This window comes from Mustela putorius, unplaced genomic scaffold (assembly GCF_011764305.1).
Source record: "Mustela putorius furo isolate JIRA1106 unplaced genomic scaffold, ASM1176430v1.1 tig00003988_pilon_pilon_pilon, whole genome shotgun sequence".
Classification (NCBI taxonomy): Eukaryota; Metazoa; Chordata; class Mammalia; order Carnivora; family Mustelidae; genus Mustela; species Mustela putorius.
This window is the reverse complement of record NW_025422127.1, coordinates 8,475,815-8,500,565: the sequence shown is the minus strand read 5'-3', so window position 1 is coordinate 8,500,565 and position 24,751 is coordinate 8,475,815. Positions and strand designations below refer to the sequence as shown.

The 24,751-nt window shown below is 39.0% G+C and overlaps 1 protein-coding gene across 2 annotated transcripts in view; it reads left to right on the top strand.

Annotated features, from left to right (window-relative positions):
* SRGAP1 (SLIT-ROBO Rho GTPase activating protein 1) overlaps positions 1-24,751 on the top strand; it is a 266,482-nt gene that overhangs the window by 160,413 nt on the left and 81,318 nt on the right. For both annotated transcript variants that reach the window (XM_004766598.3, XM_004766597.3), the window contains exons 4-5: positions 2,289-2,351; positions 24,154-24,336. In XM_004766598.3, coding sequence (XP_004766655.1) covers positions 2,289-2,351; positions 24,154-24,336 — 246 coding nt within the window. The remainder of the gene's footprint in view (positions 1-2,288; positions 2,352-24,153; positions 24,337-24,751) is intronic.

The window sequence follows — 24,751 nt, the reverse complement described above, 5'->3', positions numbered from 1 at the left end:
CTGTAGCTGACTACATCAGGAACTCAAAACAGGAAGAAAATAAAAATTAATTTGGATATATTATTTCCATTAAAATAGCTTATAGATTTGCTGGAAAAAATATTCCAATACTCAAACATCAAACTCACAGAATTAGCCTAGTGAAGACTGTTTTGAATGCTGGTTGTTTAGCAACTGAGCAGAAGCATAGAACTCTTTTTCATCTTAATGAAAATAATAAATGCAGATGAGCACCAGGTGTTGTAGGGAAGTGACAAATCACTAGGCTGTACACCTGAAACTGGTATTACACTGTAGGCTAACTGACCGGGATTGAAATGAAAACATTAAAAAAAAGTTCATAAATACAGAAGCAAAAGCCTGTGGATGATAAGTGGTCTCCCTGTCTCACTGTTTTGAAAGTGCTTTCTTAAAGCTAAAATTATAGTCAATCAAATAAATAGTTATTTTGGAAAGGGAGAATTAATTTCTGTTTTGGTTTCTAACCTAGCTTTTTGGGAATCACAAGATTTCTTTGTGACAATACTAAGATGGGATGCTGAAATTCATCTTTTTTTTTTTTTTTAAAAGAAGGTTCCACACCCAGTGTGGAGTCCAGTGTGGGGCTTAAACTCATGATGAGATCAAGACCTGAGCTGAAGTTAAGGGTCAGACACTCAACCAACTGACCCACCCAGGTGCCCTTATTTCTGATTCTTTAATGAATAATGCAACTAAGTTAAATTGTGTTCTGAGAACCTACTTACTTTTTCTTCTTGTTAAAGTCTGATTCGGGTGGTGGGAAAGCCATCGTATTCTACTTATTTGCCTCCTATCCAGCCTTTGGTGACATTTGTGCATACGTCTAGTATCTAGAAAGGACCATTTAGCTAGAATCAAAAAGATAAATAACTGTTAGCAAGGATGTGGAGGAAAGAAGACCCTTGTGCACTGTTGCTGGAAATGCTAATTGGTGCAGCCACTGTGGAAATCAAAATAATAAAAATAGAGGGACACCTGACTGGCTCAGCTGTTGGAACATGCAACTCTTGATCTCAGGGTCATGTGTTCAAGCCCCCACAGGATGCAGAGATTACTTAATAATAAAATCTTTTGGGGCACCTGGCTGTGCTCAGTAGGTTAAGCCTCTGCCTTCGGCGTAGGTCATGATCTCAGGGTCCTGGGATGGAGCCCCGCATCGGGCTCTCTGCTCTGCAGGAAGCCTGCTTCTCCGTCTCTCTCTGCCTGCCTCTCTGCCTACTTGTGATCTCTCTCTGTAAAATAAATAAGTAAAATCTTTAAAAAAAATTAAATCTTTTAAAAAATTAAAAATACAAGTATCATATGATCCAGTAATTCCACTATAGATTATTTACCCAAAGAAAATGAAAACACTCATTTGAAAAGACATATGTCCCCTGTGTTTATTGTAGCATTATCTACAGTAGCCAAGATATGGAAGCAACCCAGTTTCCATTAATAGATGAATGGATAAAGATGCTTGGTGGGGGGTGTATATCTATAGTGGAATATTACTGAGCCATAAAAAAGAGTGAGATCTTGCCATTCGCAATAACATGGATGGACCAAGAGAGTATTATGCTAAGTGAAATAAGTGAGACAAAGAAAGATAAATATCACATGATTTCATTTACATCTGGAATCTAAAAAGCAAAAACAAAAAGCAGAAACAGATCCATAAATACAGAGAACAAACTAATGGTTGTCCCATGGGAGGGAGGAAGGGGCATGGGCAAAATGGGTGAAGGGGAGTGGAAGATACAGGCTTCCAGTTATAGAACGAATAAATTATGGAGATTAAAGATACAGCATAGGGAATATAATCAGTGATACTATAATAGCATTGTGTGGTGACAGATGGTAGCTGTGCTTGTGGTGAACATAGCATGAATTACAGAGATGTTGAATCACAATGTTGTACACCTGAAACAAATGTAACATTGTGTGTTAACTGTACTGTAATTAGAAGGAAAGAGGCTAGGGGGGCCTCACTGGCTCAGTCAGAAGAGCATGTGACCCTTGATCCCAGGGTCCTGAGTTTAAGCCCCATGTTGGGCACAGAGCTTACTTATTTAACAAAAAAAAAAAAAAAAAAAAAAAAAAAAAAAAAAAAAAAAAAAGAAGGCAGCTTGGTTAAAGATGTTTATTATATTAAAGACATGCTGGCCTTCCATTGTATTATACACATTCTTCTATTTTCAGTCACTGGACTTTTTAAGATATAATTTAGAAACAAGTTTCTATTACTTTTACTTTTTAAAATATTCTTAATTTCTTCTTTACTTTAGAGCAAAGAGATTGCATTCCAACTTCATGAGGATTTGATGAAGGTCCTTAATGAACTCTATACGGTAAGCACATAATCTTTCTTCTTTTGCAAGAATCTTTGGTTTAGAATTTTGGTTTGCAGAAACATTGCTCTTAGAATTTATTCTAAACTAGGATGTTGATGGATGCTCCTGTGGTTGAAATGTGGAACCAAGTAGATAGATGCACACTACTACATTTGCCAAATCCTCTCAATTTGGGGAAACTGTATTCAAATAAATATGTATGTGCAATTAGCACACTTTTAAGAAACTAGAGTATAATTGTCCCAGTAAGACATGTTTTTAACTGGTTGAATTATAGGTGATATGTACATATATTTAATTCCAGAGTATTTTGTCTTAAATTGTTACCATTCTTAAATTAGCCATTCTGGAATTTGAGTAACTTAGAGTTGCTTTATTCTGTTACTTTAATTATTTTTTTCCCCATTTTAGTTAAATTGTTTGGTTAATGACCTAATATATTAAAATTACATTTGGGCAGGTATTTATTTTTCTCCTTGGCAATAATCTGCTTTTTTAAATTTAAATTTTATTCAGGTTACTGGATATAATCATAAGAAATTAAATAACTTAAAGCTATTTTATTTAAAAAAAAAAACAGTGAGGTTGCAGGTTGGAATTAGTCATATGTCCATGTAAATTTTTTTTATACTTAATGATCATATTATTAAACACAAATTCCTTCTGGAGGAATTTGATGAGTTTTTATTTTAAAAGAGAGAACAACATAATGAGAAATGAATAATATTAATTTGTATAGCTATAGATATTTGCATTTTTATTGTATAAGATTATTTGAATTCTTATTTATAGGCAAATTAAACCTGAAACATTATTAACTTATGTTTCGTGATTTACAAATCCCATTTGTTCTTAAAAAGCCATGTGTGTAAAATGCGATTTTGTAAATCGTTTTTAATGCTCCATTGATACTTGCTAATTAAAAGACACTGTAGTTTTAAGCTTTTTATTTATAAAATGAGTGATATTCTTATGAAATTCACTTTCCAGTTTTTCATACATGTGTGATAAATTTGTATTTTTTTCTCATATATATGTATATATATTTTTTATTTCTTTTCAGCGTAACAGAATTCATTGTTTTTGCACCACACCCAGTGCTCCATGCAATACGTGCCCTCTCTAATACCCACCACCTGGCTCCCCCAACCTCCCACCCCCCCCTTCAAAATCCTCAGATTGTTTTTTAGAGTCCATATTCTCTCATGGTTCACCTCCCCTTCCAATTTCCCTCAACTCCCTTCTCCTCTCCATCTCCCTATGTCCTCCATGTTATTTGTTATACTCTACAAATAAGTGAAACCATATGATACTTTAAAAAATGTATTTATTTTAAAGAGAATGCATGGGAGTGGGGGAGGGGCAAAGGGAGAGAAAGTCTTAAGCAAATGCCTCACTGAGTGCAAAGCCCCACATGGGGTTAAATCTCACAACCCTGAGATATGACCTGAGCCAAAACCAGGAGTCAGTTGCTTAACCAATTGCCACCCAAATGCCCTGCTAATGAAATTGAGTTTTTGATAAATAAGGCCATTTATTAGCTCATTAGTTTTTGTGTGATTTGTTCATTTCTGATACCCTAAGTTGGCAACCATTTTTGGATTTAGAATTTAAAAGTTAAGTGAACATCATGCCTCTGAGGCATCCAAAGAAGAAATTCTATATCTTCTTCCACCAAACTATTCAAAGATGAGAGCTTTGTGACATTTTCTTTGTGGATCCTTTTGCTTGGACATTGTTTTTCCTAGAAATATAAATCGATCTCTAATACTTTAAAAAATAGATCTTTCTCCCTCTGACCTCTCCCCTCTCATGCTCTCTCTCGTTCTCTCTCAAATAAATAAAAAAAAATCTTAAAAAAAAAAAAAAGGGTTCCTGGGTGGCTCAGCTGGTTAAGCAGCTGCTTTTGGCTCAGGTCATGATCCTGGAGTCCTAGGATCGAGTCCCACAGCGGGCTCTCTGCTCGGCGGGGAGTCTGCTTCTCCCTCTGACCTCTCTCCTCTCATGCTCTCTCTCTCTCTCAAAGAAATAAATAAAATCTTTAAAAAAAAAATAGGTCTGCTGATTGTCATGACATCATAGACAAGAGCATATTGATTATGGTCTGAAGCTAGTAGTACTAGTCAGAGCAACAATGGCAGAGTAAACTTGATTATTGAGTATGAGGAAAATCAGTAAAATACTGTGTGAAGATTTTATCTCAGAGATGGATGTGCGTAGTGAAATTTTTCCTCTATTCAGCCTATCAAATGGACTTACACATTTATCAGACTCTACGTAGATGTATCAAGTAAGCTGATATCTCAAAACTCTCATCATTTTTTCTGAGCCAGAAAGAATAAAGGAGCCAGGTTCTAGAAGAGGCCACTGGAGTTTCAATGACCCTGTCAGAGTCATTTAACCTCTCAGAATCAGTTAAGAAACTAAGAGGTATGGGGCGCCTGGGTGGCTCAGTGGGTTAAAGTCTCTGCCTTCGGCTCAGGTTATGATCCCAGGGGGGGATCATAGCCCCACATCGGGCTCTCTGCCAGCTGGGAGCCTGCTTCCTCCTCTCTCTCTCTGCCTGCCTCTCTGCCTACTTGTGATCTCTCTCTCTGTCAAATAAATAAATAAAATCTTTAAAAAAAAAAAAAGAAAGAAAGAAACTAAGGGATGGTAGAGTTGAGCAATGAGGTTCTGATTAGGTAGTCTGTAGATCACTTTAAACTCTTGGAAAAAAAAATTTATCCTGAGGCACCTGAGTGGCTCAGTGAGCTGAGCATCTGACTCTTGATATTGGCCAACCTCTTGAGCTTGGGGTCTTGAGTTCAAGCCCCACATTGGACTCCCTACATTTGGAAAAAGAAAGATCTTTACCAGAGAGCATGTTCATCCAAGGTCAGAGGTCCTATTCCTTTGGGAAAGACCTTCATTACACACACACACACACGCGTACACAGTTCACTATAAAAGATAATGATGTTTGGTCTCTCTTGCCCTTTAAATTCAAATATACAAATTCTGTCTTGTTGAAATGATATCTATTCATTATACATATTCAGCTTATATTCAGGAAGAAAAGATGAGGATTATTTGAACAGGGGACCAGGAGTTGGGGGAGTGCTGTTGAGGTTTCTTGTGCAAACATTGACGGGTCATGGACAGATGATCATCAGAGTTACATCATGCATAGAAGTTTGTACAGCAGATGATGTAGTAATGATTGCTAAAGCAACAGGTACAAAATATGTAGCCTTAAGCAACTGAGGATGCTATTGAATTCCCTTCCTTTTTTTTTTTTTAAAATCTCTTGATACTCCTTTAGAGTCAAAAACATCTAAAAGTACATTAGCTTCCTTACAATGGTATAGCTGATGAGTGCGGAGTGCTTTTTTAAAAATTACAGTCAACCTTAGTGGTGAGCAGCAGCCTTATGTGTGGCTTTCCTTACCCAAAGATATTTCTCCCAGAGGCCTCTTGGTTATTCCAAACATTCTATCAGAAGGTTAAAATACAAACACCCAGAAGGAGCCAAAAGAAATGCCTTATGATAATTTATACCTTAGAGTGAACTGTGTTTTATCAGATCCTTTGAGTAGAGGTGTGCGTCAGACATAAAGGCTAGACTTCTGAGCAGAGGAGAGAGGATGGTGGCATCAGAGTGCCATCCAGAAGGGGAGGAAAGGCTTTGAGGACATTCATACCCTTCTCTATATTTTTTCCTCAACCTTGCCTTTATTTGCAGAAACAGAGCCTCAGGATGGTTGTGTCTCACCTGGAAGACACATAGGGCAGAAGAGTGAATTCTCTTTTTCAGCCCTCATATTTTGTATTCAGGCCCTCACCAGATTGGGTGAGGCTCACCCACATTGTTATGAGGACTAATTTATTTATTCAACAAACATTTTTTATTTTTATTTTATTTTTAGGATTTATTTATTTATTTGACAGAAAGAGAGAGAGAGAGTGCACATGTGGACAAGCAGGCAGAATAGCAGCTAGAGGAAGAGGGAGAAGCAGTCTCTGTGCGGAGCAGGGAGCCCAATGCAGGGCTCATTCCCAGGACCCTGAGATCATGACCTGAGCTGAAGGCAGACAGTTAATGACTGAGCCACCCAGGCACCCCCCCCAACATTTTTAAAATGCCTATTAGAGTACCAGGCACTTTGGGATATACTGGGGATGCAGGTATGAGTACAAACAGGCCACATCTTCTCAAGGCATTTATATTCTAGTGGGCAGAAAAAGACAGTAAACAAATATATGTATAGTATGGCAGTTATAAGTACTAAAAGGATAAATCTGAATTAATACAGGCATTCAGAACAATGCCTTGCCCACAGTAAATGCTTACTAAATGTTAGCTGTTAGTGTCACCCTGGTCATGTCATCCTTGAGGGGGGATGGTAACAGCTCTTTTTGGATATCAGGGACGATATGAGCAGTAATTACACATGACTCTTATATATGTATATACACACATATGTACACTTTTTCCTTATAACGGATATTTATTACTTTTGTAAAAAAGGAAAAAAGAAGATAACTTTCCCTAAAAAAAAAAAAAATCAGGGCTGCCATTGGGTTAGTAGGGATGTGGAAAAGCAAAAACAAAACAAGGATGACACGAAAAGTCAGAGGGGGCCTTCATCAGTCTGGTAAACAGTGATTTAAATTGCTAAAACACTCCTCTAATACCAAAATCTCAACAGGTTATGCTGCATTTTAGCAGAAAAACAATAAACTGTCCTAAATTAATATGTCTTTGCTTTGCAGCATTATACTCAGCATTTTAAAAAACAAAGGGCTTACCATCCTCAGTAAGCAAATTCTAACAAAGATTAACACAGACGGTCATGATAAATCCACATGAAATTGATCAGTAATTATGTGTAATTGATCATCACACTCCCTATACATCAGTGACACACACGGCTAGCTAGAGTCAAGAGGTAATCCATCCTCTGTTTCCATTAGCATTATGAGGAAAGAACTGAGAAAATGAAGATTTATCCAGCCCTTATCATGAGGCAAGCACATTATCTCATTCATTTCTTGTAGCAGCCCTAGGAGGCAGGTATTCCTAATCCCAGTGTAATGAAGGGGAACTGGGGCTCAGAATGATTAGCTTAGGATCACACAGTTAATGAATGCTCCAAAATCTAAACCCAGCCTCGTCCTCCCTAAGGCCCATCAGTTGTCCACCTGACAGCTGCCTGAGGGAAGGCAGAGCAGGGCAGGTGGGGGAAGGAAGGGTGGAACATGATCTAATAGATAAAACTCATAGCTAAAACTCACACTGCATGCTCTCCTGGATACTTGTAAAAACTCATTTGAGCTTTCCAGACAGTCTGGTGGGTTACAGAATGGGAAACCCAAATGATTTTGCACTTTAGGCTTTAATGTTGGCGTATGATCATTTGGAGTGCCTCTTTAAGATACAATCTTTCATTTATCTTGAATGTTATATGTGTCAACACCACCTGTGCAGCTGTGTGTTCATACACGGTGATTACTGCTGAGGATCTATTGCTGGATACTCCATTCACCTTTGTTTCCTCCTTCTGACTGCACTTCTGATTTGCCTAACAAATGTAACTAGAAAATGGAAAGGCTGTCCTAGCACAAACCCAGAGGTGCTGAGCATCTTCTGTGGGAGTTGGAAAACGGGGTTGCTACATGTACACAGATATCCACCCTGGTCTTTACATATCTTTGAACCATTTATCTGTTTAAAATGATAAAATAAAAAACTAATTATTTTTTAGAAGGGCTGAGAGGGAAGACACTGTTTGTTATTTCAAGCCCTTCCTTGAAAACTCCACCTCAGAGGACTGCTGAGGAAAGCTTTCTTGGCTGGCTTCTGAGCCTCCCACGAACCAGGAGCTAATGCATTCTTCTGTAACAAAGAAACATGCCCAAGGCAAGGTTGAAACATCCGAGAGAGCCCAAGGTACTGCCACCACAAAAGGGAAGATTTTTCTCTGAGCCTCAAAAAGGGTTATTTATTTATTTATTTATTTAGGCTAAGTATTTATTTTAGCTGGAGGGCATTTTAAGTATTTGAAATACATATCTTTGTAGTAAAAATGAAAATTCATTCCTTTGAGATGGACTATGAAAAGGTCTCATCTCAGAACAAAACACTGAACAAAGAGAAATAAGGCAGAAAAGAGATGTGAAAAGCTCCTGAATTGAAAACCTCTTGGGCAATACCACCTTCTCCACGATGCCACCTGGAAAACTTTTTTAAAAAGCAATCTATTTAGAGATCTTGGGCTGACAAAGTGTTCATATATATCCTTCTGGCATATTATTACTAGGCACTTCGATGGAAACAGAGAGAGGCGTTGGGATCAGATGACTCTGCCAACTTCTGAATTCTAATCTTGGGGTTGACACAGACTGACTTTGGAGACTAAGTTAGCTAATGTAGCCTGGCTTCATTTTCCTCCCAAAATGTTTGGGATTAATAAAATTTTTCCCATTGCATAAGTCTCTGAGGACAGCTGCTTGATAAGAACTTTATACATAAATGCCTTTTAGGACACCCTGCTAATTAATGAAGCCAAATGATCCCAAGTGCCTGCTTGGAATTTTCATTTTCTCTCTGAGATTTGAGATTCAGTTACGGTTGGTGCTTATGAATTACAAATAAGACTGTCTTCTGAAAGAAGTGAGCAGTATGAACTGGGGATAAAAAATTATTTGGCTTGGAAATGAAAAAGAAAATGTTAGAAAGTGTAGTTAAGAAAAAACAAAAAAAATTCTAAAGAAGGTGTCATACCAGGGCACCTGGGTGGCTCTGTCAGTTAAGCGGCTGCCTTCAGCTCAGGTCATGATCCCAGGGTCCTGGGATCCGAGCCCCACAACAGGCTCTCTGCTCAGTGGGGCGTCTGCTTCTCCCTCTCCCTCTACCTGCCGCTCTGCCTACTTGTGCTCTCTCTGTCAAATAAATAAATAAAAGCTTTTTTTTAAAAAAAAAGAATGTGTCATACCAAGAATTCTTCTCAAGGAATATTTTATCCTGACTATTACAATTCCAAAATACAGTTTTATGACTTTAAGTAGTTACAGTGCTTTAATAGCTAACATCTTAATCAGAATGTTTTGTTTTTGTTCCGTACAGTATTTTGCATTGTTTATCATTGCTTATCAAGCCCAAATATATAGAGATAACAGATAAACATAGAATAAATTAGGGGCATTTTGCTTGGATTTATTGTCTCCAAATGGACCAGGAATGTTCACCAATAAAAATATACAAGTCATGTGACCAAAAAAATCAAGATCTAAATCACTTGCATCCATTTCAGTATATCTTAATACATGATTTTATAACTCACGTGATTATCTGAATTTCATCCTCCTGTAGGTTGATTGTAGAATTGTAGACTGTAGAATTTTAAGTGCTAAATGACCTTTAGAAATAATCAAATTAACTTCCTCATTTAAGGAGAATATTACAGAGGCTCAGATTAAGTGATTAACTAAAGTCCCGGGTTGAAACTGAAACCCAGGTTTTATTTTAATTTAGGTTAGTAAATAGTTTTCTATGCTGACTGCTTCAAGCGAGAGTTACCAGTCAGGCTTCTAATCTAAAAGAGTAAAGCTCAACCAGAACATAATAACAGCTCACTTTTGTCAGGTAACATTCTAAGCACTTTACATTAATTAGTTTTCTGAATTCCCCCAACAGCCTCATGGGTAGGTGAGGCACAGAGAGGTTAATATACTGCCAAAGGTCACACAGCTAGGAAATCTCAGACCAGACACATACTCTAATCTCTTTTTTACTGGCAATTATAATCTAAAGTTATTAGGTACCAACATTATGTACCAACAGAGGTTCAGGCAGAGGGTTTGGAAATACAAAGGGAATTTGAGAAACATTGAGGACTGAGAAAAATTCTGAGAGGAAAAGGCAAAAGTAGACAGGATTTCAGTAATAAGAGAGAGGGAGAGGGGGCGGGGAAGGTTTTGGAGGCAAAAGGAGTAATGTGAGCCAGTGCACACAATTTGGAAGAACATGAGGCATATTCATAGAATTTCTTTCTGAATCCATATCTAGAGAGAAAGGACAAGTCAGGAGTTCAAGGATTTTGAGAGAGTACCAAAATGAAATTGTCATGAACACAGGGAAGCAAAAAATGGTTAGACATCTGGGGCACCTGGATGCCTAAGTCAGTTAAGCGTCTGCCTTCAGCTCAGGTCATGATTCTGTAAGTCCTAGGGTTGAGTTCCACATAGGGCTCCCCACTCATCAGGGAATCTGCTTCTTCCTCTCCCTTTGCATGTCACTTCCCCTGCTTGTGCTTTCTCTCTGCCAAATAAAGTAATAGTCTTTAATAGAAAAAAAAAAAATGGTTGGACATCTCACCGAAAGCAGTTGAAACTCAAAAAGCTTCTTTGCACAGATTAAGTTCTTTCACCTTCCTTCTTTGTTCCCCTCACCTTTTTTTTTTTTTTTAAAATAAATGGAATGACATGTGTTGGATTTAAGGGACAGGATATGTTTCAAATTCCAAAGCATTTTTCACTGAAAGAAAAGGATTCTACACTGTTTTTTTCCATTGTAGTTGATGTTACAATTCTAAACATTGTAGGACTTTTGTTTTATGATTCCAACTGTCTTGTGTTCTCCATTTAAATATTTCATGTACTAAACCTTATAACTGGGACGCCTGGGTGGCTCAGTTAGTTGAGCAGCTGCCTTCGGCTCGGGTCGTGATCCCGGGGTTCTGGGATCGAGTCCCACATCAGGCTCCTTGCTCGGCAGGGAGCCTGCTTCTCCCTCTGCCTCTGCCTGCCTCTCTGTCTGCCTGTGCTCACTCGCTCTCTCTCCCTCTCTCTCGGACAAATAAATAAATAAAATCTTTAACAAATAAAAAATAAATAAAAATAAACCTTATAACTTAAATGTCTAATGCACCCATGTAATGCTGTATATGCGTGCGGGGGAGCAAGAGCCCCTAGCTTCAGGAGTCCCAAAGATACCTGGTCCAGCCACTCGCTGCTGACACAATCCAAAGGCAGAGAAAGGAATGATGGTGAAACAGGAAAGGAATTTATTTCTGTGAGGCCAACATGAGGAAGACGGGAACTAGAGTCTCAAAGACTGGCCCCAAAGTGCCAGAAATGCTCCAGGCTAATACCAGGAAAATGTGGGGCAAAGGTGGGTACGTACGTGCAGGTGGGCAGTGAAGGTCAAATCCATTATTGCCTTGGGGGTCAATCAACAGGTAGGGTCTTGCTGGCTCAGGGCAGCCCTTATGGCTTGAAGGGGTAGTTTTGCTTCCCCTCAGAGAAGGCTTTGCCCTTAGAGTCTTCTACCTGAGCCAAGAGGCTAGCTGGAAAGAACCCCACTAGCAAGTCTGAGGTCAAAAGGGAGGAAGCTAACATCCTCTTTCAATGTTGAAGGCATGTGAGACATTTCCCGGAAAGAATTAAATATTTAATACTGTGGGAGACTTTGAAATTCTAGTAAATTCTTTGGCTTTTCATTTTACATATACTTTCCCCCTCAACATGGCCAACTACTTCAACCTTTCCCATTGTCACTTCTGCCACTGTGTTCAAGGTGGTCCCGATTAATAAGTATTCCAGGTGCCAGCTCTTGGGTATTTTTTTTCAGTAGATAAAACTTGTATTTCAGTGCCTCTGAAGACTGTCTGAAAACCCCTTTTGGAACAAGAGCTTCCTGAATGACCTTCTCTCTATTACTGACTGTTCTCTGTTGACTTGTTGGGCAAGGATTAAGTCTCTTGGCAGGTCTGTTTCTTTGATGCATAAGACAAAGACCATCCTTCTGTTTTTAGCCTCCAAGGTGTGAAAATAAACAAGTCAGCCTTGGTGGGACTGAGGCCATTGTGGGCTTAAAGGATGTGAATGAAGGGTGTTTCACTTAGTGCAATATCACCCATTAAGCATTCACTGTGTGTCAGTCACTCCTGCAAGAGCTTGATATATATTCTTTCATTTTCTCTCCACAGCAGCCTTACAGGTACTATTCTTAGTCCCAGTTACAGGTGAGGAAACATTCTACAAGGCAAAACATAGATTTGAACCCCAGTCTGCTGCCTGAGTTCAACTATTAGAGCTGGTGAGAAATGAAACCGGCTATCTTTTAAGACCGTGCCCTCCTTCTTTGGAGGACGGTTGCCCAGCAAGTATGCGGAGGAGGCCTGTGGTCTGTGATGTCCTAGGATTTTCGGAATGCAGTTATTAAGCTTTTGTCCCAAATCTCAGAGTCTCTTTTCTGTCTCTAAGTAAGTTGAATGGGAAGCGCTAAAAGTATTGTTGCCTCTGCTATAGACTTGTTAACAGGGTCATCTCTGTTGTATCCAAGTAATACACACCCAGTGGCTGGGGCGGTGGGGGGAGCCTTTCAGCAATGGAGGTCCTGGAAATGCATCGATGACAAGCACGTGGCCCTGTCATCAGTGAGCTATACTAGTGAGCTATTTCCATGTTTGGTGTTAGATTCTGGACTAAGTAGAGAGACAGGTCTCCACAGCTCTGTGCAAAGCCCAGAGCCACCAGGGAGCCTGATTTCAGTGATAGTCACTGTGACACCTGATTTTAGTGATAAAGGAAGGATGGGAAGGGTGCTCCAAAAAGCAATTCGTACATGAGGCAAAGCACTGATGTGTGAAACCACAAATTGCCTGTGCAGGGAACCCCATGTGCTTGAATACTGCCAGAGCATTAGCAAATCATTGGTGTAAAAATAAAGGGAGTAGTACATTGGACTTCCTAAAAAAAAATCCTCTGCCCTTTCCAGCATGTGAAGTACTTGAGAGATAAGGAAAATAAACAATGAATTTTGGAACACTGAAAAAAAATAAAATTTAATTTAAAAAAAAGAAAAAGAAAATATCCTTCACAAAATCAGAATTTTTTGGATACAGTGACATTTATTTCATGTTAGAAATCTCTGATAATTGTGAAATGGGCAGATATTATACCACATTAATTGCTCTCATGAAAAATTACTCTTAGGCACTAATGAACTGGTATCAATCAATAAGCAATAAAATATAATTGGATTTCTAGTAATAAAACATAATGGAATCAAATAGGACAAGGCCTATTTGTGGTACTCAAGAAATGTTTGCTGAATATGAATGTTTGTTGAGAGTTCATAAACAGAACCAATAACCCCTATCTATGACTGAAAGACTTAAATTAGAAACTGCCTCTAGTGACTATTGCAAATAGAGCTAGGACAGATAAAGATTAATAAGTACAGGTTACTCTTGTTACAAATAGAAACATTTTCTTTTTAATAAGGCCTACAATAATTTATCTTCTTTAGGATAAATTAGTCATTTTTTATTAAAAATTTTTATCAAAGTAGCAAAATGTTGTGAAACTAATTGTAATTTATATTGCCACTTGAAAGCTGTTAAATTTAGCATTTTGAAAAAGATGACTAGCACCCTGTTTTAGCTTAAATATTACAATAAAAAATAAAAGCATGTTTCAAATCTCTGTATCACCCTGTACCTACCAAAGAGTTTTTGGGTTTCCCCCCTTGATGATCACTTGATGATTGATCACTGTTCAGCTTGGCAGCTAATTAAAGTCACAAGAGTGATAGATATCCTGGAGTAAAGTTCATCAATATAACAGTACATTAGCCAGGCTGTCCAGGCATTGTTCATTTCTAGATATTTTCTGTGCAATAGAGCAGATGAGTTATGGCCTCAGAGCCCATGGAGGATTTTAGGAGGAATCCTACTTTCTCAGTGTAACATGGTGTACTAATGGCTGCTTCAAGTCAACAGAAGCAGAAGGAGATAATTAGTTTAATTTGTTGTTAAACTGGCTTTTCCTTTCAGTTAAAATTTATCTGGTATTTACCCTGACACTGAAAAAAATCACTCCCTTTACCCACTAAGAAGTATATTATATACACACACGCAACTCAAATCATAAATTCTTAGGGTATTTAGTTGGTGCAAGATTCGTATCTGAAATCAAGGACACACAGCATTTTCGAGTTGGAGAAGGCCTAGAGGATCACGCGGTCCAACCACCCCCTTGATAGGTGAGAAAGCTTCAGGTTAGAAGAGATGAGTGGTCTTGCCCCCAGGTCAGATGGGTGGATTGAGGGCTCACACTCTTGGATGTACAAGACAAGAATGCTCCTTCCCCAACACAGGCTCCTGAAGCTGGAGAAGAAAACAGTCAATTTTCAACTGAAAACAACATTAACAATGGCATGGGTTCTGTCTTCCTATAGACTGCTAAATGCCATCCTATTTTCTTTCCTCTGAGTTTCATCAACTACTACCCTTTTAGTGGGATATTATTAAAATCCTCTTAGAAGATTTCTAGTTACATGATCAGTTTTTCCTTCTATGATTTGGTGCATTTTTTCTTTCATTACACACCTTTCAATGTGTTTGAGAGGCACAGTTTGATTGTCCCCCTAATTTTGGTTATGTAGGGAGAGCTGATGTTGTCATCTCTAGCAGATAAGATTCAGGGCCTGATCGAGGGTCAGAAAGGCTGAGGTTACAGAATTGTTCTCTATCAAAGCAAGGATCAAAATCCAGATTTATTGGATTTCATAGACCTAAGCTGTTTCCATTGAACCTAGTGCTCTTTATAATTACTCTTCAATTGAATATAATCTGAAATTATAATTACTATTTTTAATTACTCTTGAAACAAAACTTCAACATTACACTAAATAGTAATATAATTATTCTTTTATTTTCTTTAGCCGTGTTTCCTCCCTTCGCATATATGTCTTCTCTATTTTCCCCTGTGTTTATTCTCTGCATTTCTGTTGCCCTGTCTTTTAGTTGGTTGGCAGGCCCTAGTCAGCAAGGTCCAGAATCCCAGATAGTGCCTTTTGTTCAAAGCATTTGTTTGAGTTATAAATATAATTTGATGATAAATTCAGACTCTTGTACTGATTTCATTTCAATGGAGTCACAACATACCTCAAGTTTTCCTTCATAAACTAGCTGTAAAGGCAACATCTCATGCTATTTAATTGTCAGCCTTGATCTATTTGCTCATTCTAAAGAGCTTTGCTAAAATTCCTTATTTATTTATTTATTTATTTATCTATCTATCTATTTATTTATTTATTTGACAGACAGAGATCACAAGTAGGCAGAGAGGCAGGCAGAGAGGAGAGGGGGAAGCAGACTCCCTGTTGAGCAGAGAGCCCGATTTGGGGCTCGATCCCAGAACCCTGAGATCATGACCTGATCCGAAGGCAGAGGCTTAACCCACTGAGCCACCCCGGTTCCCCCCAAATTCTTAACATATACATAAGTGGCCTAAATGGAAATACCACCAATTTCCTTCCCTTTACCTCTATCAGAAATTATAATCTTGGGGTGCCTGGCTGGCTCAGTTGGTAAAGCATGAGACTCTTGATCTTGGGGCTGTAAGTTTGAGCCCCATTTTGAGTGTAGAAATAACTTAAAAATAAAATATTTATTTAAAAAAAAAATGATCATCTTTCCTGTCATGGAGAAATCACTGCCTGTTTTTACCATGTGTTGTGATAGGGGAGCCTGGATGTTTCAGTCGCTAAGTGTCCACTTAAGCATCCAACTCTTGGTTTAGGCTCAGGTCATGATCTTAGGGTCCTGGGAGCGAGCCCCACGTCAGGCTCTGTGTTCAGTGTAGAGTCTGCTGGAGATTTTCTCTTTCCCTCTCCCTCTGTTCCCCCTTACCCCACGAACACACACACAAGCTCTCTCTTTCTCTCTCAAAAATAAACAAATCTTTTTTAAAAAGTTTATGATCTTTTTTTTCGAATATCAGTAACGGACATTTACTGTTCACTTATTATATGTCAGACTTTTGGGGCTCTTTTCATGTAAGGACACCTTTAATCCTTCCAGCTACCTTCTGCATTCCATGAGTGAGAATGATACACTGGTTTCACAGCAAGGAAATCGAGGCACAGAAAGATTAAGTTGCTTGCCCAAGATTACACCATGAGTAAGTGCACAAGTAGGATTTGAACCCAGATAGCCCATTCTGTGAAGCTAAGCTCTAACTACCAGTATACTCTCTCAAAGTTGAGTTCTCCCTATGTTATTTTGCAAATATAATGGAATTTTGTAAATTCTGCTTTCGTTGACCTGTGGAGAGCCATATCAGCCTAGGAAGAAGAGGTAAATTTTATGAGAGTTCATCATGTCTGCTCTACAGACCACTCACCACCTCAGGGGTCAGAACTTCTCCAGCCCAAATGCCACGAATGAGAACAACAGTGGTCTGTACCTCTTAGCTTGGAGCATAATATGAAGCTAAGTAATCTGTCTCTGGAGCCCACACACTTATTTCCACATCAGACCGTAGAAACTATCAAGAATCAAACTCTCCGCTCTGTTATGTGCTTCTGTGCATTCTATGATTTAATCCCCATTTCACCTCAGAGGAACGAGGGCCCAGTTAAGAGGCTTGCTGGGTAGGAAGTGGTTTTAGCACAGGAACTCAAATCTGGTTCTGCCTGGCTCCGGAAGCTGGGAGTTGGCTCAGTGCCCTAAAGAGTAGGAAGGCTCGAGGTAGCAGGTGGAAGGATCCTGGCATGCAGTGGTAATGGGTGTTCTCTGACAGGCCCTTCCTGCCTGCTGGCCCTGTTGAAAATAAGCCCTTGGAGAGGCGCGTGGGTGGCTCAGTCTGGGAAGCGTCTGCGTTCAGCTCAGTGATGTTCTCAGGGTCCTGGGACTGACCCTGGCAGCCCGGGCTCCCTGCTCAGCAGGGGCCTGCTTCTCCCTCTCCCTCTACCACTCCCCCTGCTTATGCTCTCTCACTCTCAGATAAGTAAATAAAGTCTTTAAAATAAAATGAGCCCTCAGAGACATAGCATGGCCAGGCAGAGTCCATAACCTGGACTGAAGCTGTGTGGCCCCTGGAGGGCCAGGTTCCTTGCAGCACAGCCCCTGGGGCTCAGCATAGGGTGGCCCGAGGGTCCTACTTTCCTGGGGAACCCAAGAATTTGCTGGGAAACAAGAGGAACAGGCTTCCAAGGCTGTGGCCCTGACTTGGTGGTCGTGTTAGTCTGGCACTTGCAGAAACTCAGTTACAATTCACGCCTTCTCGTGTATTGATTGTAGAAAAGAGATCTTGATTTTGGGATGCTGACAGTTAAGGAAACTCCAAAAATATAGTTTCTCAGAAGAGCTCTTAGTGACTGGTGAAGTTAGTAAACTAGCAGGTTACGTATGGAATATTGTCGCAAATACACTGCTTTCCATTTCCCGTCAGCCCAACCACCACACCTTTCTTTTCTCAGGGGCCATGAACTCCAATGCTAACTGTATCTCATGGTGAATTTGAACTACTTAGCATCTCATTAGACCATTCCCAGGTATTTTATGGGCAATGCTGTTTTGAATGCCGGGGAGGGAGAAGAATAATTCGAGGCACATATTAGGTATTAGGAAACGTTCGTTAAACGACTATATGAATGGACAGGCGGACTGTAAAACGGCTTCCTGTCCTTCATTTGTTTCTCACCAAATGCCTATTTTTTTTTTTAAAGATTTTATTTATTTATTTGACAGAGAGAGACACAGCGAGAGAAGGAACAAAAGCAGGGGGAGTGGGAGAGGGAGAAGCAGGCTTCCTGCTGAGCAAGGATCCCAGTGTGGGACTTGATCCCAGTACCCTGGGATCGTGACCTGAGCCAAAGGCAGACCCTTAATGACTGAGCCACCCAGGTGCCCCCTAAATGCCTATTTTACTCCCACTGTCTAGAAGCAGTATCGAGAATCCAAAGGCGCACAAGACCCTGCTGGTGCCCTGGGTGAACTTAAGGACAGTCCGTGATACTGGATGGCACACAGGTATCAGACCTGTGGCAGAGAGCCCAAAGTGCTGTCAACAAGAAGGCCTTGGCAGTTGGAAGAACACAATAGCTCTGGTGGGGGAACCAGGGAATACTTGGCAATGGGTGAAATCTGAATTTGCCTTGAAGGATGAGTCTAAACGTTAGGACAAGGTGTGGGGGGAAGACATCGCAGGCAGTGGGATTGGCTTGGGAGAAGGCCACGGAGGCAGGAAAGCACACATCCTGAGGAGGGAGTGTTCAGTGATTGACTTAGAGAAGTACCCAAAGTGCTGTTTGGGCCAGCGTTAGGCCAGACTGCCCCAACTCCATGGTGGAAGCAGACATGTCAAGTCTGAGGAAATGTCGAGAGAGAGAACAGGGAAAATGCCCTGTGACTTTTTTTTTTTTTTTAAGATTTTATTTGTTAGAGAGAGCGAGCACAGGCAGACAGAGTGGCAGGCTAGAGGCAGAGGGAAAAGCAGGCTCCCTGCCGAGCAAGGAGCCTGATGTGGGACTCGATCCCAGGACGCTGGGATCATGACCTGAGCCGAAGGCAGCCGCTTAACCAACTGAGCCACCCAGGTGTCCCTGCCCTGTGACTCTTATCCTGGATTCACTTTCTTCCCATTCCCTCCTATTTTATGCTAAATGAGATTACCTCACACCCCCAAATCCTCCTGCTTAACTTCACGGGATTGCTACTAAAATACGGCTCTGACCATACCGTTTACACCCCTGTGGATTCATGAACACCCATCGAATACTCTTAAATAATTTCTTTGCTTGAGGTTTCAAGGCTCTCCTAATCTGGCCCGACAACTGCTGCAGTCTCATCCTCCAGCCCGGTGACCCAGCCATGCACTTTCCAAGCCCTTCCCTAGAGCCCCTCTCAAAGTTATGGTCTACACACGCCCACCATACCTGTGTGTTCTCCCTACTCCACATACCTTTGCTAGCACTCTCCCTCCAGCTTGAATGTCCTCGCCTTCATCTGTGTCCATCAGATTCTCCAAGGCCCATTTTTTAAATCTCCAAAAATTTAAGCTCTTAAAAGTAGGAAACCAAAAAAAAAAAAAAAAAAAAAGAAGAAGTAGGAAACCAAGTCCCTATTTTTACACCCATCATTGCCTTATGGACAGTAAATACCAAGCAAATGGTGAGTGAATAAATAATTATCTTTCAGCCCTCTTTCCCTCTACTCCTAAATATAACCAAGAGCAGCTGTATCCCCCAGGAAAGGGGCCTTCCATTTTTATCGTGCTTTAGAATTTCCAAAGGTTATAGCCTATAGCAGTCTAGAATATCCAGTCTGGAACCTTATTGCCAGGGCTTCAACCATTGGTCTGCCAGTTACCAGCTATGTGACCTTGGGCAACTTAGTTCACCTCTCAAGGCCCTTCTTGTCTTATCTGTATAATAGGAAGAATAAAGGTATGTGCCTCATAAGAGTTTTTTAGAAGGACTGAATAAGCTATTATTTATAAAATGCTTAGAATGGTACATGGCACATAGTAAGCGTTACATAATGCTTCGTTTGCTAAACATATACATATTACATACATATGTTAATGGTATACATTACATACATATGCACACACACATATTATAAGTACTCAGTAAAGTTTTACATGCACACATATGTAGGGATGCACAATTGAATGTCCACAATGGCCTTGTAAGGTGAGAAGTATAAAATAAATTCCCCCCACCTGGTAATTGGTAGACTCATTCTTAGAACCATGCCTTCTAACTTCTGTGCCAGTAGTCAGAAAGTAAAATGTAGAACCTTAATACACTTCTTCTTCAAACATGTGAACGGTTTTCAGATACATAATGGTTTCATGACACTAAATATTAAAATTCACTGTAGATATTTTAATTATTTTGATTTAAAGTACAGGAGTAGTGTCAGATACATTATATGGGTCTGTCAGTAAGGGAAAAAATGTTAACAACTTCTGTGCAAAAGTTTTTGCGTAGGATTTCACAATTGCAAAGAAATCTATTTCACTGTATTCTTCTGCAGTTAAGAAAAGATGGAGTAGGAAAGATATGTTGAGTGTGTTCAGTGGAGAATTATGCATGAGGTTTTAGTAGAGAAGAATTCAAATAGGAAAATGTGTTATTGGAGTACATTTAAATGGATATATGCCTATCATGTCATTTGGAATGCAAATGCTTGTGTTTGCATTAAGCTGATGGAGAAGCTATTATTTTCTTTGCAGTATGTATTCAAAATTCACCTTTAAAAATAAGAGCTTTCTTCTACTTCTCTGAAAAAGAGAAAACTGTCTGTTATTTTATTTTAAATACAAAACACATTTAATTCGGTCAACAGCTTACGTTTTAAATAATGTAGTTTATACTTGCATTCATTATCTGCAATTAGAGTTCTCAAAAAGCTTTTAGTGTTTTTCTCCTCAACTTTTAAAATTCATTCATTGTTATTGTTAACATTTTAGAAAATAGTGGAAACCCTAAGTCACACTGGAAAACTGAACAAAGAAATTTCCCTCTGGAAATTACCACTGAACTGGGTAGAAAATCCTCGGCTATTGTGCTGAACCACATTATGATGGGATATTTACACCCTTTTCTTGCTAGAGTTGGGTCAAGAATGTTTTCCTTTGAACCCAGACTAGTTTATAAGAAACCCCATGCTGGCAGCCAGCTGAGGATCTGTAGTTCATAAGGCTTAGTTTGTGCAGATTACTTGCTTACACAGGTCCTCAGCATCTAAATAAAGCAGGAGTTCAAGTCTTTTCTTCAGGGTGTATTTAGGAGAAAAGAATGCTTAGATACCCAGGGCTGCCAGGGATGCCTTTTCATCTCTCTCTGGTGGGGTCACATGTTCTCATATCTTCCTTTGACTCTTAGCAAGAAGAATACAGACAGCTGAGAGAGAAGAGGGAGAGTGAGAGAAACTTGTGTTTTGATATTTGGGTTTTTTTTTTTTACCCTCTCTTTAAAGATGTAACTGGAACCAGGGTCCAAATGGTATGTGGGTTTGCAGGGTGTACAAACAGAGCCAAGCCTAGAAATGCAAGGTGTGTCATCGATTCATTGACCTTACTGTTTGCCCAGCTGTAGGGTGACTCCCTTGTCATTCCCCAGCTGCCCAGCTGCTGCTTAATGCTGTTTTATTTTTCTTTTAAACTGCAGTAGCCAACCAGACTTCTCCTGGACAGGTTTGATAATTACTAAAAACAGATAACACACAGCTCAAGAAAAGCTGCCACAACTTTGCAATTTCGCCCTTACTTTGCTCTTGTTCAGCAATGCCTTTAACGTGATTTGCTAGCTTATGTTTTAAAGGGAAGACATCATCAGATTTTGTGAAAATAAGTAAAGGCTCTTCATTAACCCCATGTGTGACACTTCAAATAGTCACCTTCAGAATGTGCATTAAGTTGAACCATTCTTAAGAATGGACTGACTTTGCCTTTCCTTTTTTTTTTTTTTTCTTAAGATTTTATTTATTTATTTGACACAGAGAGAGAGATCACAAGTAGGCAGAGAGGCAGGCAGAGAGAAAAGGGGAAGCAGGCTCCCTATTGAGCAGAGAGCCCAATTCAGGGTTTGATCCCCAGACCCTGAGACCACAACCTGAGCCAAAGACAGAGGCTTTAACCCACTGAGCCACCCAGATGCCCCACCTTTTTTTTTTTTTAAGATTTTTTTTATTTATTTGTTTGACAGAGAGAGAAATCACAAGTAGGCAGAGAGAGAAGGGGGGAAGCAGACTCCCCACCAAGGAGAGAGCCCACTGCTGGACTCAATCCCAGGACCCTGGGATCATGACCTGAGCCAAAGGCAGAGAGGCTTAACCCACTGAGCCACCCAGGGGCCCCTTTCTGCCTTGTCTATAACCTCCCAATAGAGCAATTTCATATGCTTCAACCTAAATAAATACATTCCACTGATGCTTCCAGTTCCCAAACTATTTTAAAACTCATCTTTTTGAAATGAAAAAAATCAGGTTCCTTACTTCCAAATGTTACATTAAATCTCTTCTAAACAACTACATTTCAGTTATAAAATTGACTCTGAATAATTTATGGGTTATTTATAAATGTAATAAAATCCATTTTATGTGGATGAGAATTTGACATAATTTATGGGAAAGCACCACCACCGATGTTTGGATGCTAAGTTCTGGTATGTTCCTTGATACGTCTCTTGAATTAGAGTCATACCTTACCTGTGTTGTCTCTTTTAAGCAGTATAATTGTACTTAAAATAAACAAGGTTTAGAAATGGCCCAGATTTCTGACTCTGCTTATAAAAGCAGATTGAAATATATTGTAAAACTGTGATTTTTGAGGTAAAATCTTTTAAAATCTTTGACCATTACTTTGGATCTACAAGTACAGGGATTATATACAGATATGATAGTTACTGTAAGAGTAAATATACTTATTTAATATTTGAAAAAATGTTTATTAAAAAAGCATCCATATTTTCTAAATGCTTTGGGAAATAACTATGTAGATCAAGTTTTTTTTTCCAAAACTGCAGAATGTTAAATTGGCAATATGTGTCAAAAATCTTGAAAATGTGCAGATTGTCTAACTCTGCAGTTCTTCTGAAAAATGTACCATAAAAATTTTTTTTTAATTTAAATTTAAAAAAAGAAAATGTATCATGGAAAATGTGATCATTTTGTACATAAATATTTCTGGGACAATAATAAAACCAAATGTCTAAAGATTTAAAATTTTTAAATTTTTAAATTTTAAATTTTTAAAAATTTTAAATTGAGAATCATTTATATAAGTTTACAGCATACATGGAAAGACACATTACAAAATTTTATTTTCTATATGTTCCTAAATATATTAAAATGTAACTTATGCATATCATTTCTAAGAGAAGAAATAAGATAGAATATATATCAAGGGTTTCAACACAGCTTCATTTATAAAGCAGAAAGTTGAAATATCATAAAATGTTCAACAATAGGAAATTAGTCAAGCTATGTCCCAGTCATATAAAGAACTATTATTCAGGCTTTAAAATTGTATTTTAGAAGAATATTTGGTAATAGAGAAAAGTGTTCTGATATATTAAGCAAAAAAAGGAGATAGAAGGGGCACCTGGATGGCTCAGTCAGTAAGTGACATGATCCCAGAGCCCTGGGATCAAGTCCCCCATAGGGGTTCCCTGCTCAGTGGGGAGACTGCTTCTCCCTCTTCTTCTGCCTGCAGCTCCCCCTGCTTGTGCTGTCTCTCTTTCTTTGTCAAATAAATAAAATCTTTAAAAGTTGAAAAAAAGTAGATTAAAAATTGTAAATATAGTATGGTACAAATTTTTTTAAAGGAGAAATATGTCATTTTCAGATAAGAGAGAGAGAGAGTGTGTGTGTGTGTGTGTGTTTTCCTAGGAAAAAGACCAAATGGCTGTACCAAAAATCTTAACAGTGGTTATCTCTGCTTTTTATTTTCTTTTTTGTATCATATGTTTTCTACATTGAACATACAGTACTACTTTGTGTTCAGAAAAACGGTGTTTTTAAACTGAAACTATGTGTGAACCTTAATATTTGCATTTTGTATTTTGGCCAGTAGATTTTATGCAAAAAAAAAAAAAAAAAAAAGTCTCCTTAGTAAGAGCTGTACTGATTTGGAGTTTTTTTAGAAGTCCAAAACTGGGGTAAAATTTATCCATGAGTGATGGTTTATTCTGCAGATTAATAATGCAGAGATTTTAGAGAACACTTTTGAGCTTAAGAGAACTTTTCAAGTGCACTGAAAGCATGCCTAAGACTCTAAATCATTTTTTCATCAAAGCCTGTCCCCTAAGTGCCTCTTCCTGGCAGGTGAATTTGCATATTTCTCTTTGCTTTACTTAGAAGCAATAGTCCATAATTCATCTATTTGCCTAACAATCTGGCTCTCCCCCTGCCAGTTGGAAGGTGATATTTTTAACATATTCCTCACACAATGGCTTCCATTCACTCTCAGAGTCACAGACCAGCATCTTGTAACAATTTGGGTCCCGTTTTCGCAGGTGATGAAAACATACCATATGTATCACGCAGAGAGCATCAGTGCAGAGAGCAAGCTGAAAGAGGCTGAGAAACAGGAAGAGAAGCAAATCGGAAGGTCTGGGGATCCCGTCTTTCATATCAGACTGGAAGAGAGACATCAGCGGCGAAGCTCTGTAAAGAAAATTGAAAAAATGAAAGAAAAAGTAAGTGAAAAACATCACAGGGCCTTTCTGTCCTCACTTCGGGTGACAGTACTAAGGACACTGATAACCAATAGACGCACCTTGTAAATTATTGTGAAATGACACACATTTCCTCCCACAGGAATGAAAAATGTTTAAGAAACGTAAAAATCATGTACTAACAGCTGGACATCATGTAGTGTTGAAGGCCAAGTACTCCATATACAGTGTGGGCAACTTGAATATTAACGAAGAGGTTTCCTTGCAATTGGGCCTGAAGACCAAATATGTTGTTGGGTACTTTTAGTTATTTAAATCAGATTCAAAATGTACTTTTCTTGGAAGACTTCAGAGGTGATTGACATATGTGGAATACATTGTTTAGATTAGTAGAAAGTCATGTATCTCTCTCTGACTAAATGACTTTGTTGTCTTT